Source organism: Struthio camelus, chromosome 8 (assembly GCF_040807025.1).
Source record: "Struthio camelus isolate bStrCam1 chromosome 8, bStrCam1.hap1, whole genome shotgun sequence".
Classification (NCBI taxonomy): domain Eukaryota; kingdom Metazoa; phylum Chordata; class Aves; order Struthioniformes; family Struthionidae; genus Struthio; species Struthio camelus.
In genome coordinates, this window is record NC_090949.1 from 10310270 (window position 1) to 10326228 (window position 15959).

At 43.8% G+C, this 15959-nt stretch overlaps 1 protein-coding gene and 1 long non-coding RNA gene across 2 annotated transcripts; one reads left to right on the forward strand and one right to left on the reverse strand.

The window, feature by feature from the left end:
- Positions 1-218: 218 nt before the first annotated feature.
- Positions 219-12140, reverse strand: LOC138067987 (uncharacterized). Its single transcript, XR_011142457.1, has 3 exons — positions 11930-12140; positions 2510-8171; positions 219-1166 (listed from the first exon to the last, which is right to left on the reverse strand). It is a non-coding gene; the product is annotated as an uncharacterized lncRNA (long non-coding RNA).
- A 73-nt stretch (positions 12141-12213) lies between these two features.
- On the forward strand, positions 12214-15286 carry RGS2 (regulator of G protein signaling 2). Its single transcript, XM_009669830.2, has 5 exons — positions 12214-12413; positions 12571-12672; positions 12764-12825; positions 13720-13886; positions 14297-15286. The coding sequence occupies exons 1-5, from the start codon at positions 12304-12306 to the stop codon at positions 14489-14491; spliced, it is 636 nt and encodes a 211-aa protein (XP_009668125.2). The 5' UTR covers positions 12214-12303; the 3' UTR covers positions 14492-15286.
- The last annotated feature ends 673 nt before the right edge of the window (positions 15287-15959 follow it).

The following is a 15959-nucleotide window of genomic DNA, read 5'->3' on the forward strand; positions in this document are numbered from 1 at the left end:
CTGGAAAAATGCTGTAAATCTCTAGCACGTGGTAACACCTCATCAGCACAGCTCAGTACAGTAGATGGGAAAAAACACTCCAGGTTTATTGTTTCTTTATGTAAATATTTATAAATAAATATGTTCTCAGATATACTGTAAATAGTAATGAGCTGCTGGTTTCTTATTTCTTTGTCCCTTGGGTAATTACTTATGAATAAATGTGCTTTCAAACATACTGTAAATGGTAATGCGCTGCTCCTTTTAAAGGCTTAAAACATATACCCAATACTGTCGTTTATTGAGAGTTAACAGAGAAGAATTACAATCACAGTGGAACTGAATACGCAGTCCTCAGAGTCAAAAGAAAACATCAAATGCAAAAAATCAAAACAAAAAACATAACCCTCAGCCTCATCATCCTGCCGGCGTCATTTTAACCAGGCTGCCGAAGAGCGAGCCCAGCGAGGGTTTCAAACACAGCGACGAGGAAGCCACAGGCAGATGTTCCTAGAGCAGAGGGCAGCAGGCAAGGCTGGCTCTGGCCCCCGCGGGCGCCCCTGCGCCGGGCCGCCCGCCCCGATCACCGGCGGATCTGTGCCAGCCGGCGAGGCTGGGAGCGAGCGTGGCTACGAGCCAGGTCACCTGCCGGGCGAACCCCCGGAGCCACCTGCCAGCCTGGCACTGCTCTAGCGCTGCGCGGTTCCCTTCGGGCGCTGAAAAACCAGCACTAACGCAGAACAGCAAACGCTGGCCTCTTATCCCTCCGACAAGTCTCTTCTCCATCCAGGCATAAACGATTTTCAATGCTCGTTGGCAATAGGTGCAAAAGTAACTTTCACTCGTGCCAGGCAAAGGGGAGGCTCAGGGAGAAGTGCAAGGAGCAACCTGTCTACCCGCGCGGGCAGCTTTGCTCAGGGCAGGCTCAGCCCGTCCCACAGTCGCTCTGCCTGTGCGCCCGGCCACATGGGCCCAAGCTGGATCCGGTACAAGAGCCCTACGGCCACGTTTGCACGAGGTGGTGCTCGAGGTAAGAAATGCTGGTTTTCAGCAGTACAAGCGTCGGGATAACACAGCTCCGTTGCCAAGACGATCAGCCCAAAGCACAGGCAGAGCCAGCGAAGGTCCGGTGGCACCTACTCAAGCAGACGTTTGCCAGCTAGTTCCTGCCGTCCAGGCACGATTCGCTGCAAGAACGGCATACACAGGTGAATTGTTCAGCCACAGGAACTTAAAAAACAAGCAAGCAAAAAGCAGCCCTACTAGGCTGCCATTAACGGAGACGGCTTCCCTCACTCGTGCCGCAGAGTTTCTGGCAGGAAACCACCTTCAGTGTCATCTCGGTGCTTTTGGGGGAACATCTGGTCACATCTGAGCTCACTCAGAAGCATTTAATGGGCCAACAAGTCATCTAATAGTAAATTACATATATCCCAGGAGACATGATATTTAAAAGGAAAAATAAAGGACAAAAATGACTACAATATTTGCAAGCAACTTAATGGCTTGCGATCTGTTAACAGACTGGAATCTTACCGTCCTATCACTTGCACATGAAATGATATTGACCATAAAATGCAAGAACTAGGCAATAATTAAATCCTTGGTAGTCCAAAACAGAGAAATGAAAGAGGTTAAAGCCAGAAGCAACAGCAGAACTTGAGCAAACAGCAACATTTTTTTCTGATGCTGGGCCATAGACTGTTACTTAGAGGCACAGCAGATGAGAGTTGATCTCTGTCCTTCTGAGTCTGTCATCAGATTGTACAAGACGTTGTGGGATATACTGAATGCAAAGGGAAATAGATGTCTGATTTTAGATTTCCAGACTCCTTTTTTCCAAAATAGTACTGTCTCTGCGAAAGCAAAAAAAAAAAAAAAAAAAAAAGGAGATGCACTTAAATAAAAAGCTGTTGATTTTCCAGTTATATCTGAAAATAAAGTATATCAAGGGAGAAAATGAGCTGGCTAGTGATGGCAGTATAAATGTAAATGCAGACTGGCAGAGAACACAAAGGAAGCTTGGTTGTTTCTGGCTGCAACAAAATAAGCTTTTGTTTCAGTTCTATAGTTGTTAGTTTTAATAAATGCAAATGAAGTAATAAGGGGCAGATAGAAGATTTAGTAAAAAATATTCAAAGTAGTAAGCAGGTGTGATGCATACAGAGTGGTTGTGTAATACCCCAGAAAAACAGAACTACAGCATAGAGAAAACAGGCTACCACCACATCCTTCTTTATTCTCCGGTTGCTTAGAAGCCACCTGTATATAAACTGTCAATGTAAAGATATCTCCTTGTCCCAAGAGGTTTTTCATGTGTTAATCCTGTATCCAGTTCTAAGTGCCCACCCTTTCTCTATGAAAGACATGAGAAAAATAAGTATATTCTGCATATAAAGGGAAGTCAGGAATATCACTCAGATAAAATGAACTAAGTTTTTTAAATTTCAAACCTTTATGTTGCAGGCCGTTAGCCAAGTCAGCTAGACAAAGTCATACTAGTGACTGAAACCATGCTCTTCCCACTTACCAGCAACAGCGCGCTGCATGTGCCATGGCACTGAGGAATTTGTGCCAAACTATGTCAACATCAGTCATTAATGTCAGTAACATAAAAAGGCAGTTACTTATTAAACACAATGATAACAAAGTTAATATTCAATTTACACAGTATTTTCTCCACATCTACACTAAATTTTTTCCATATTTTGAAACACACATTTAAAATAGTCAAGAGATTATGCCTATGATTACAAATACATCTCAACTCAGCCCAGACAGCCAGCACTTAAAATGTTTTAGCAGCTGAGGACCACGCAACTGAGGCAGCATACTAGAGTAACTCTGCCTTCTCTGCTCAGAAAGGTGCATCTCAAATCTGTTTTACTGCTTTCCCGAAACATGCGGCACATTAGGAATCCGGAAAATTAAGCATGTTATTCTTCGTTCCATTTGCAATTTTCCCTCCACCGTCTCTGAATATCACTTTCGAAAGAACGGCTCTTTCAATTGAAAGGTAAAATAAATTTGTCATTTTCCCCTGCAGGCATCAAGACATTACCCTCGTTGCACTGCTCACGCTCCACGTTCAGCTGATGTGCCCTACGTACTGTCACAGCAGGGCACATACGTCCACGAACCACTCGCCACATCAGTGCTTTGCTCATGTCAAGCAGAAGAGGATTTGATGTTTTTCTTCAAAAGTAAATTTGGTTGCGAGTTGCAACACGCACATTTTATCACGCACCAGAGCGGCTTTCACAAACGCGGGAGGCAAGCGGTGGCCAGCAGCGCCGCTCCGTTGCCAACTCCGTCTTTACACCAGTTTGGGGGAAGGTGACAGAATTTTTGCCACTCCAAACTCAAGCACCTCTTGTCATTTTTTGGTGTCCACTTTTCTCCGCCACAGTAAATGCAGTGCCTTGAATAAACTTGAGTCAGCTTCTGAATGACTTATGGTAAGGATGAGGAAGAGCCTCCAAAATAACGGCTGTTGGAACAGAGTACCTTAGCGTGGAGGCTTATTTAAACAATGCTGGAAAATTCACCTTGAGGTGTTTCAGCTGCCGAAGTCCCAGGAGCTGTTAGCAACTATTCTTTCTTTCATAACTTAATGCGCCTGTTCAAACGTTCTGCTAATTTGGCCTTTAGGCATTTGTGATTTTTTTTAAATTAAATCTCTTATTAGAACTAATGGTTCCTGTTAGTCATACAGTGCGCTGTATTCCTCAGAGACTTGGCCACAGATGTGAAATTAATTTCTTCTAATGGCTTACTGTGTGCTGATTAGCCCACAGGTATCTCTGAAAGAAAATTAAGCACAGTATGCAAAAAAGGAATAATCATTCCTTAATTGGAATGATGGAAGAAATAATCCTCCCTTCTCCTGCAGCTGGAGGGCATTGGTTATTCAGAGTTTTGTATAATATGAGACCAATTGCTCATCTAAAAACCATCAGGGATATTGGTATAGGACATGACAGGGAGTAATTTCTCAAGATAATTCTTGTTCTTATTTCCATTCCTTTTTGTAGCTTACATATACCTTCCACGCTCATTCCAGATAGTTTCAAGCATAGCCCAAAGAGTTGATTTAAGCCATCTCGTCCCCTTAGTTCTTTCTAAATTCCAGTCTCGTCAGGAATGTTGGCTCTGTTTTCAGCTAACAGTTTTAGTTGGAGAACTACCAGAAAGCAAACTTATTTAAAACAAAAAGATTAAGTAAACAACTAGATTTAAAAAACCTCACAACAACTAAACACTCATTTTATTTCAGCTGTGAGTTCACTGTTCCAGAACTTGAACTTTAATTCGCATGTCACACCTCAGAGCAATACCTATCTCACAAAGTACTGAAGGATCCTACTTTGAAGTGTATTTTAGGAAATCACCACACAGTTTGTTTCATTTTTAAAAGATCCTGACATTAAGAGCTTAATGAAAGGGTTAGGTGAGATGATAGCTAACATCACAGAGCATGCACCTGATTATTTCAGGGATGAAATAAAGCTATCAGCTGGGGGGTAGGGGGGGCACCCCACGATTCAGCAAGGTCACAACAGAGGAAAGCGAGGGAAGTGTCCACAATACAAGCCAGGCAGCACCTGGCCATTCCTGCGCGACTCAGGAGACTTGCTCAGTTCCTCCTTCATTTTCTTCTAGATATATGGTAGCAGATCACTCTTTCCAAGGCGTTATTAATGACATTCATCCCAGTTTGGGGATAGAAAGGACAACCAGGATTTACAGTATCTTTTGAGGTACCAAAAGAGCTGAGCAAAATTCTCCAGCAACTCCACAGCTTGCCAAAGTCACTACAAAACTTACAGATATTGGTCAAGTTGTTTACTTAAGCTGTTCACGTGCATATTCAACTCTCCTCTTCGATTAAACTATATTGTCTTTTAAGACAGCCGACAAGATTTCCTTTTTCCCTTTTAAACTACAAATACAGTGCACTTTAATATTTATGGTAAGTCAATGAAGAAATGTTAAATGATTTGTTGATTCTTTTGGTGATTAAAGCCTTTTGCTCTCATTTCTCAAGGATGCCTTTTTGCTGGGAGATTTCAAATGTAGTTTCACATGCTTGGCTCCCAAACTCCAAGTGTAATCCTTTGGAAATTAAGAATACATTTTCATATGCAGAAGCATTAATAAAACAGATGTCACTTGACCATCCAAGCAATCCCTGAGGAACATCATCTTACAACCAGAAAAATCCCAAATACCTTAAATGTAAAGGGTCCTAGCAAAGCTCCTAACTGAGGACTAAGGCACTATGCGCAACCAATGTCCATATATACTATGTCTATTTAGAACAGAGCTTGCCAAAGTATAGTCACTAAGTCATGTGCAGCCTCTTGGACTTAAGACAACCTACAGTGATGTTCAGTCCTGCACTGCCAATTGTTAGCGCTGTAAACACCCCAGGAAACATTTAAGGCAAAATTACCCATTGCCTGCCATAACAGTAACTCTAAGTTGAACGCTGGAATAACAGTGCAGCATAGCTCCACCAATTTCTATAGCACTTTATCTGTTTAATAAACATTTAATTACAAGGAGAAACATCACAACTCTGCCCACATTTTAAAAATTTGGACCATTGTTTTCGATGTGCAATGATTCACTTAAAGCCAACTATTAACTGCTTTGAGACCTGTTTGAAAGTGGAACTAAGAGCTGATGAGAGCAATGTCTCAGAAGAGCAATGTACTTGCCTACAACAAACGCAGTTTGAGGACTGAGACAAAATTTTGGGATACTTATCATTAAGTGCATGACTACCTTGTTAAGCTACTTGGCTGATAGGTCTCTCCCAAGCTACCTGTAAGGCAGCCTACACCCTCAGTCCCAGCCTGGCTACAGTCTGACCTCTTCAATGTACCCTCTAGCCAGCAAGGAGGGAATTTCCACAGCTCCGTGATGCTAGACAGATATTGCCCTGCCCTTTGTTCATCTTTTCCAGCCTTCAGTTTGGGAGGCGGTCAGGCTGCTACTGGATAAATGCGGCATGAGCAACATTGCCCAGGAAACCTTCATTCTGGGCTTTTCTAACTTCAGAGAGCTTAACTCTACAAACTTTAAGGATAGTTTTTAATCACTATGTTAAGTAGAAAGGGTATGAGGCAGCCCTTGCTCAGCTGAAGTTTCCAGACTTTAATATGTAGATTTGCTCAAATGATGCAGGGTTGGTCTCTCCACTGTCATGCATCCGTTGTCATGCATCTCAGACATTCCTTAGTTTTCCACTTTTCACAGAACAAGACTATACTATGACATTGAATGAGACAAGAAACTATCATATTAAAATGATTTTAAGGAAAAATTCTACTGAGGAATTTACATTTCCACTAGCCTATTTGCCATGGAGAAACTCCAACTGCTAGTCTGACTCTGCTAGTTCCAACCGGCCTCCGGATCAGGCAGCTCTGAGAAAAGGCTTTGTTTAAAGTCTCCCCTATCATGCGCTATGAATGGAAAGGTTTATTTTCAAAAACTTGAACCTTTTAGGTGGTGCAAAATTTTTTCTACTCCTCTGTCCCTCAGTCCTCTCCCTGCTGCGCTCCTGACCATCCACCTGTACGAGTTGCAAAAGGGATTGATTTTATAATCCACAAGCGCTTTCTAGATCAATGTCTGACTAATACCATCTAGGCACTTTGAAAGAGTTTCATTAACTTGGATTAAATAGTCATCAAAAGGACTGTGTGTTGACTGTGTTACACGCAGATAATATGATAAAGACTGTGCCCACAGCCAGACTTAACAAACATACTTGATTGTTTAATGTCCCTCACACACCCGGTTTAACAAATATGGCCTTTGGTGGGGGGGACGACAAAACAGACTGCAGTTTGAACAAAACATGGAGCCGGTGTTTTGCATCACCTAGTTAACTTCAAACAAGATTAATCACCTCCTTCTCTGAAACAGTGTAATCCAGTTAGTATCTGTTAAGAAAACGTGGTTGTTAAAAATACACTGCTTCTCACTGTTTGTTTTCGATACTGACTGAAGACGCAAGGAACACGAGAAGGTTCTGCCTTCGAAAGGCGGACTCTCCCAAGAAGCCTCCTTCCAGCTCCTCTTCTCAGGAGGGATCGGGCAGACGTGGCAGGACCAGGACAGCCACCCAGAGCTCCTAGGGAACTGGCTGCTCTCACTCCCACCCACAGCTCTTCAGTATCTCACCTTTAAGAAGTAAAGCTTCAGAACGTCAGTGGGCAGAAGTGGGATCAGAATCAACTGCCCACCGCATAAATTCATTCCTCTTACAGTTTACTATGACAGACAAATGTGCACATAACAGCAACAGTACAGTAGACAGTCCCTGCTTATCCTCTTTTTGATAAGTTTCAGGTCTATTTTTAGAAGTTTCATAAACTAAGACAGGCGCTTACATAAAACAAAAAGTGCTGGGAACGAGGAGTGCTCAGAGCTGCACCTAGTTTACACATTACTCGGAAAGAGGATTTTGCCATTATGTGAAGTAGGACCCATTTGCACTAGGATATGTTTTACTCTCTATTTAGGAAAGAGTAAACATTTAATTGCTCCAGTCTTAGTGTTAATTCACAGTATCGCTATATTTAGATCCAGAAACAGCTTCTTGCAGTAAATTTGGACTTGTATGTTTTCAGCTTTACAGCTGGAAACTAATAGTGGGTGAAGCACAGCAGCGATTCAGGAGCAGTCTGGGGTGAGCAGTGCCACAGGGACAAAGGCAGAGATGGCAACAACTTCACTTCAGTGGGCTTCAAGCAGTTTATAAAAAACACTGTATACCACTGAAGTTATAAAATGGACTAGACAGGCACAATGCAATCAACAATTAAATAAGGTTAAGGCTTGGGGTTAACATCTTCACTTACACAAAAAAAATCAGAGTGGCAGTTGCATTATTCATCTAGGAAATAGCGCCCTATTACACCATCCATGATTATTAGTATTTAACATTGCATAATAATAGAGGCAAATTACTTCCATCAGTAGCTGGACACCTCTGTGCTATTTTGTACAAATTCCTATCAGTCCCTGCGGCTCAGAGACGACACAGCCTAAAGCAGAGCTAAGAGCAGAGGCTCAGTCGGCGCCAGCTGTGGGAAGCAGCACATCAGTGCTCTTGGCTGGTCTCCTATTCTGATGCTTCAATGAGCCATTTCAGACACAGCACCAGGACTGCAGAGCTGTAAATTAAAAAAGAATAGCGTGAAAATACATGAAAACGCCCCTGTGTAATCTGCAAAATGTATTACAGACCAAAGAGATACATCTCAACATCTTATTCCTTTTTGAATATTATTTGCCTGCTAGCCATAGATAACAGGGGTTCAATAAACAGAAGACATTTCTCAAACAACTAATGCATGGTTTGAACTACTCCATAAAAGCACATTCCTCCCTCTTCGCTTTAGGAAAGCTTGCTAAAGTCTTCAGATGATTTTTCATAAGTCTTCCCCATCATCCAAGTCTCCTCTATAAGAAGGATAAACAAGGATGAGCATTTTAGAAAAATGTAGATACAGATTTAAATAGTGTGCAGTGAGTACTACTCACTAGGGACTCGGATAAGATCAACACAGCTATTGCAACACATAACGTAACCAAGACGGAAAAAGCCTCATTTCCCCTCCTGGATGTTCACTGCATACGTTACAGCCCTCTGTACATCTCGCTACTGCTGAGGTTAATAGAAATCCTATAAGCACAGAAAGAACAGAACATTCTCAAGAAAGCCTCTACAAAGAGGAGCGCGATCCCCAGGGTGAAAGCTTGTGTCATTGCAAGTTTGAGCCCAGATTTCATCGCAGGCAATGGCTAAATTCTCACTGACTTCAATCGCAGAGCTTGGGCTGTAAGACCCCACCACCACCACACTGCCTTGGTCTTATCCTTTTCAGTGAGGTTTCATTTACAGATTTTTCCTCAGCTACTGAGAGCTTAATCTTTTGGAAAGGACTGATGTCAGCATACATGGGGACAATTTTGGCCCGACTGGTTGGTATGCTGATGTTAGCTGCGCAGACGGATCACATACCAGATGCCCATTCCCGGAGAGCGGCATCCCAATAGGGAGCCTGACGCGGCATCTGAAGTTGCCTATTTTTAGGCCACGTCATGCATTGTGCTGTACCAGCACACCGAACCCTGTGCTCCGACCCCAACCGAGGGCTTTTCTCATTCTCCCAAAACGTTCGGGATAACGCTAGCAGAGGGGCACAGAAGAGGATCGAGAGGCCAATACTTCCTCGCTTGGTTCAACTAGTACAGAGCAGCAATTGGGGGAAACCTGAACCACGTTCAGAAAGGCAGGCTGAGGTCCTGAGCCAGTTTGCCATCCCTGCCTTGAAAAAACTAGAAACTGGTAGAACACGGTAATATTTAGGTTTGATGCATCTAAAACTGCCCGCTCAGCAAGCCCCCTCACCAGCAAAGCCTCAGCACACCCTGCAGCCTGTTTTGCAGCACATCAGTGACATCATTTGATATCAGATTTTTGTTATTACACAAATGGAAAATATCTTTCATCATACAAATAAGTAATCTACCTTCTAGCAAAGGTTAGCATCAGAGAAAGAAATCACGCTGCACAGCGCGATGAAGCAGGAAAATATTTTGAAAAGTTCTTCTGCAGACAAAACAATAAAACTCAGCCTTTATGAGTACAATCAAGCTGTAAGTTAAAAATACACGCATCATACAGGCAATAAGATTTGATTTTAATTTCAATAGTTCTTAAGCTAGAATGCGCCAGTAAGTACATTTTATAAGGCCATCTAATCTCAGTTCTATATTCAGCTTGTGTTTTTTTTTTTTAAAACCTGGAATACTATTTATTTTTTTCCACTGTTCAAAGAGATTACAAATTTTATAAGGTCCCTCCTTAACAGGCACTTTTTTTATGGGTATCTGAAAGAGGCAATTAAAAAGTTTACAATAAAAAGGATCAGACAAACACGTTTCCCACTGCAATTTTCCATACACCAACTACTGCCAACTTTACAACTTGGCAGACGCATGGGAATATTTCAGCTTTACCTTACAAGTCTCCTCCCGAAGTATCAAGAAAGCATTTTGTCAAGCTTCAAACTTCAGCAGGTTCTCGTGTTTGATACGGATAAGCCCCCAAATTCTGACTGCTTAACCAAACCTTACTGTAGCTTGGACTTTGGAGTTCTCATTTCCACTGCTCTTGGGCATATTTTTCCTCAGGTCTCTCAGAGCCACTGGCTGTTTCCATCCCCTCTCAGTTACTGTCCTGTTTTCCCACTACTCTGCACCTTTCCCCACAAGCATCTATGGAGGATCATATACACCTGCCAATCCTATAATTACACCACTCCAAAACACTTTTATCTCTTTGAGCTTCCCTGCAGACTCCCCGCCCCTCCCAAGCAGGTCCAAGTTATTTCAAGACCCTGCTTCAGAGTTTGATGAGCTTCTGTAGCAGACCTACAGACAGAAATCCCCCAAGTTCACCGAGAAGCTACACAAGTTACAGTTCATACTATGCTACTAATTCCAGGGCAGATATTCAAAGATAAGGGACTCTGGGTGAATCAAGGTGAAAGAAACTTGAAACCAGCATCAAAAGTGTGTGTGGGGGGAAATCACTCCCAATCAGGCAGAAGAGTATGATATGCTGAGCGTCATGGCCTTGCAGCAGCTGGGTGAGAAAAATCTGCTCTGCTCTGGGTAAGGCCCTGGGCTGTGTTTCCAGTGAGCTCCAGTTTATGCCAGAGCAGCCTACCCACCCCAGTGGGGAGGCCGCGTGCCATGAAGTTCACATGTGCGGACAGCATTCCCAGCCTCCAGCAAGTTACAGGCTGTTCAGCAGCTCCTGGCAAGCTCCTGCCCATATCATTTGCAGCTGCACAGCTCGGCCGACCATGGAGCTTGCTGCGAGCAAGGATGGAGATGCTTGGAAGCAAGTCAGCACAGCTCTATCCATCACACAGGCACCATCACTGCTGCCCTGCTCTTGGGCAAACTCCCACCAATGGAGCTTCTGACACTGATGTTTTCACACCGCCTTACCTCCCCTGGTGTCTCCACAGGCCCTCTCCCCCATGGTAACATCTTCATAACAATCTCCCATCAAAAATGTGTAATTATATATACAGCTAAGAGCTACCTGCTGCAAAAAGCATTCAAAGCAATTCTGTAAAGTTCAGAGGATGGGATTTTATTTTCCTACCAGACCCCCCTCAACATATCCTGCAAAGGACATCCAACAGGCAGCACTGAAAAGCAACCTTATTCAGACATTTTTACAAATTACATGACATTCATTTGCTCCATATATCTCATCTACAGCAAAATGCCTTCGCACAGCCGTACGCTGCAGCCACTGAGGTTATCAGACTGCAGCAATCACCGAGAAGGAGCAGGCATTCAGAGCTACATGACTGCAAGGAAACCAGTCAGCATGGTGGGAGTCAAATAGTCTCTCTGCTTTTCATGGCAGAAAAATGTGGTGTAGAGCAGTGTGGAAAGGAAGACACACTCACAGAAAAGAGGAGAAAAGTAGGGCAGGTTAAAGAGAAACTCATATGATTCACAAATCGAAAAGTCTTTGGGCATGATGCCCTTCAGACAGACACCGCTGAGAAGGACCACATGGCCTCTGCAGCAAGCCAAAGGCTGAAGTCATTGCAATTTCAGCTTCATGCACGGAGAGTAATTTACACAAGTCGTTGGTAGGTGGCAACACTACACAGGAATAAAAAAAGCACGGACAGCTTATTAAAGTGATGAATAGCCCGAGTCAGCTCAGAGGCGGACACTACAAACACCAAATACTCAGATTTACAATTATTTCACTTCTTTGAAGAAAGGTGGCTACAGAGTCCTTCCTTATCCTTGAAGGCGCCTGTGTACTGGCCACACTCAAAAGCGTGTCTTTCCTTAAAAACACACCTGCCGAACCGCATCTCTGACTCACAGAGCAGAACGAAGAGCTGCTGCTCCGCCAGCACCTGCGGGACGGGCTCCCTTGCGAGCAGCAAAAACCTCCCGAGACACTAGCAACCAGGAGCGAGGGCAGGAGGAGGAGAACAAGAAAAAGAAGGGGAGGAGGGAAAAAAGGTTTCCGAGGGTTTCTGGGCTGGAGCACAGCCCCTGCCCGTCTTCGCTTACCAACAGCGAGCGTGCCCTCTGGGAGCTCCGCGCCCGGCAGGAGGGGCCGGGCCCGCTCCGCGGGGGCGGAGGCGCAGGCGGAGCCGCCCCCCCGCCCGGCTATAAGGCAGCGCGCAGCGGCGGCGGGGCCGCAGCGTGGCCGGGCCGGGCCGAGCGGAGCGCGGAGACGAGCGGAGCGCGATGCAGAGCGCGCTGTTCCTGGCGCTGCAGCACCGCGGCGCGCAGATGGAGCGGAGCGGCCGCCGCCGCGGCGAGGAGGCGGAGGAGAAGGGCCGGGTGAAGAGGACGATGTGAGTCGGGGTTCGCGCCTGGGCTGCTGCCCGCGAGCCAGCGCGGCCGCGGAGGGGCGCGGAGCGAGCGGTGCTGCCGCTGCCGGGGGGGGAAGAAGTCACCACCTCTCGGCCTTTCCGAGCAGTCACTTTAAACACCCCTTTTTCATTCTTCCAGCATTAGAGACTGGAAAACGAGACTGAGCTACTTCCTGCAAAACTCCTCCAGTTCTACTAAAATGAAATCCAAGAAAGCAGGAAAGCACCACACCTACTTCAGGTAACTTCTGAGAAGCAGACTTGAAGTGACTCAAATATCTTGCAAACAAAAAAGAGCTGTAGTCTAATGTATTCTCCATTGCTTTATGCAGACCTTCCCCTGAAGAAGCCCAGCTGTGGTCAGAAGCTTTTGATGAACTTCTTGCTAACAAATGTAAGTTTGTCTTTAAAAAGTAACTTTTAGGAACAAAAGGGGGGTGAAGCTTCTATGCATTTCTAGGAGGTTTCTTCCTTGTGTGTCAGCCATATACCTCACTTTTGCTAATGCACACAGCTTCGATTCTGATCTTGGAAATAAACACTTTAAACCATTTCAAATCCGAATTTATAGAAATGTTATTTTCAAGTTATTTGTAAGCCAATATTGAAACATCGAGAACACTTTGTAGTAGAGGAATTTATTCTTGTTTTAGCTATAACCTCTGCAATGAAACCATACCTCTAGTTGGCTTTGCCAAATGCCAAAGTGCATTTGTTCACTGTGCTCTCTGCATATCCTAGACAAATGCACTACAACAATTTGGAAATTGTTTTGCAACACTGGTGTCAACAGAAGTTCAGTCGATAATCTCTGGGTTTTACCATTGCCCTGCAAGGAAAGCGCTTAGCAGCAGGGCAAAAAGGACTAAGAACTAACATCAGCATTTGCTCTTTGACCTTGAGTCATCCTTTCTGCCACAAAAATATTCCAGAGGTTTGTAGCAGTGTCATAAATATTTACTCCAGTCTAAAGGTTAACACATTAAATCCTATCAAGAGAAAATTTTAAAGTATACATGCATACATCACAAAAGGGAACAGAGGCTAGAGATGGCTTTCATTTGTGTTTACCTAAAAACAGCTAACTTAAGTGAAGCTTGCCAAGCCATTAGAGCGTTAATTTGTTTGCATACATAAATGTGGACTTTTATTGCCATGGCATCCGTGAAAGAAATACACCAGAACTACAGCAATATGTTTGGTAGGAGAAGACATGACAAATGGGTAAATTCAAGATTCCTGAAATACGTAATTGATGTATTTTTGCTTCCCCCCCGCCTTTCCCTAGATGGTCTTGCTGCTTTCCGAGCTTTTCTGAAGTCAGAGTTTTGTGAAGAGAACATTGAGTTCTGGCTGGCATGCGAGGACTTCAAGAAAATCAAGTCACCCCAGAAGCTGACAGTGAAAGCAAAAAAGATTTACAATGACTTCATTGAAAAGGAAGCTCCCAAAGAGGTAAAAGGAACTATATAAACACAATTGCCCTATTCTGTGGCTTTGTAAAGCCCTGCTTTATTTCTCTGCACTCATTTCAAGTTAAATGCCAAAAATTCATCATACATAGCTCCTTGTTAGTATCTGCATCAGATCAGAACTCACTTCCCTAACTGCATTTTCACTAGGTTGGAAAACTGCACAAACCGTGTTTCAGAGAGCACCCATCTTATTTCAGCTAGGAAAAAAATCAGAGCATCATTTAATACCTGTAACATATCTGAGAGTTAAACATGGAAACATCATATCATCTGAACTGCTTTCCTTAAGGAAGTTTCATCAATTGAAGGCTGTAGCAATAGGGTCTTTAACTTTTCTCACCTGTTACAAAATGTAGTTCTCTGAAGTAAGTGTCCTTCTTTGTATTTCAGATAAACATAGATTTTCAAACCAAGAACCTGATTGCTCAGAATATTCAAGAAGCTACACATACCTGCTTCAGTGCCGCACAGAAGAGAGTTTATAGCTTAATGGAGAATAACTCATATCCACGGTTTTTAGAATCTGAATTCTATCAGGAACTGTGCAAAAAGACTCCCATCACCAGAGTGGCCCAGGCAACATGAGCTACAGCAAGGAGCAAGGAGAAGTCTTGCAGCTACTGAAGAAGAAAGCCACAGATCCCCAGCTGCATCCTGACCAGAAGGGCTGAGATACCAAGTGCACAGTCCATCTGCCAGGATGCATGGACAAATATCAACTGTGTTGCAAAGCCGATAGCAGGGGATGATGCTGGAGGGCGTGCAGGGAGAGTTGGCAGCCAGCTGCTAGGGACACACCTTTTTCTGTGAACACTGGTGTGAAAAGGTGATTCCACATTTTCGATGAAGCCGAGTGACGTGACATTCCTCATGTCACAGTGGAGGTGTTGATACAGTAGGTTAGAGCAGAGCTTCCTTTTTGTAAACACAAGCAGCTCTGTACAGCTGAGCAGTGCTGGGAGCTTGAGTAATTGGTTACGTACTTATTTTTCCTAAACATCAACAGTGCTGCTGTCATCATTCACTTAGTGTCTTAACACCAGTTGTGTAAACTAAAGACTTCTAGCTGCAGACAGATGTATCAGGCTTCGCTGCAACTGCTCAACACTATAGCACTGTCACCAGCAGTATGAAGTGAGGAGGGGGGGGATATAATTCACTTCCCAGAGGAGCAGGTTGTGTAACTTAAGTATACAGGGCTGCATGATGTCAGTGGGGCTGCAGGAGAGCAGGCTGAGGGCAGAACATGGCCACAGCAAACAGGAACTATACATATTATATGCAGATTGTGGTTGTGCTGAATGCTGCATTATGTCATAATTCTGTCTTGAGGACAGCAAGTTTTAGTGAATTTTATTTTTAATAAATTATTTTGATAAAGCTTCTTTGTTGCTTAACTTCTTTTGCCTACATGTAGATGTACTGTCCAAAATCTGGAGCACTGGGAATGGGTGTCCCACAGCCATCAGTCTCAGTGGGATGGCAATAGGGCTAGCCTTAAAGCTGCTAGGGTAAGCACTAGCAGGCAAGGACACTTTTCATGGAGTTAAAAATCCAAGCCTGTAAGTTGCAAGAAAACTTAACATGTGAGATTAGAGGATGTAGAGGAACTACCGAATCTCAACTACCTCCCCATTAGAACAAGATATCAAGATACTGCAGGGCACTTGCAAAGGCAGGCACACATATGCCTAGACACAAGAGCAGATGATTCATATGTAGGATCAACTAGAAACTAGCAGTAAGTTGCTTCCTATAGCTCATGAAGGCATCAGGCCCACGAAGCCACCACCAGCCATACTCCTCCTGGAGGTCACAGGCATAAGATATTTGGAAACAAGTGCCAATGCAAAAGCAAGAGCACAGCTGCTATTGTTCAAGGCTTCTACTTCAGACCAGGGCTTAAGAGAGCTTTTTTTTAAAGCATGCTATTAAACCTGTGTGGAATCAGCAGAGATGACACTAACAAAAACACTTGACTCTCCATTAGATGAATACTCCTTTGGGGAAGAAATTACTGATCACTATCAACTAGAGAAGTACAATATCCACA

What these genes read in the sequence shown, in the direction of transcription:
- RGS2 (XM_009669830.2), top strand. Translation starts at nt 12,304, where the DNA reads ATGCAGAGCGCGCTGTTCCTGGCGCTGCAGCACCGCGGCGCGCAGATG. An exon ending in GGCCGGGTGAAGAGGACGAT is followed by an intron (nt 12,414 to 12,570) that starts GTGAGTCGGGGT and finishes TCATTCTTCCAG; the next exon opens with CATTAGAGACTGGAAAACGA. An exon ending in AAGCACCACACCTACTTCAG is followed by an intron (nt 12,673 to 12,763) that starts GTAACTTCTGAG and finishes TGCTTTATGCAG; the next exon opens with ACCTTCCCCTGAAGAAGCCC.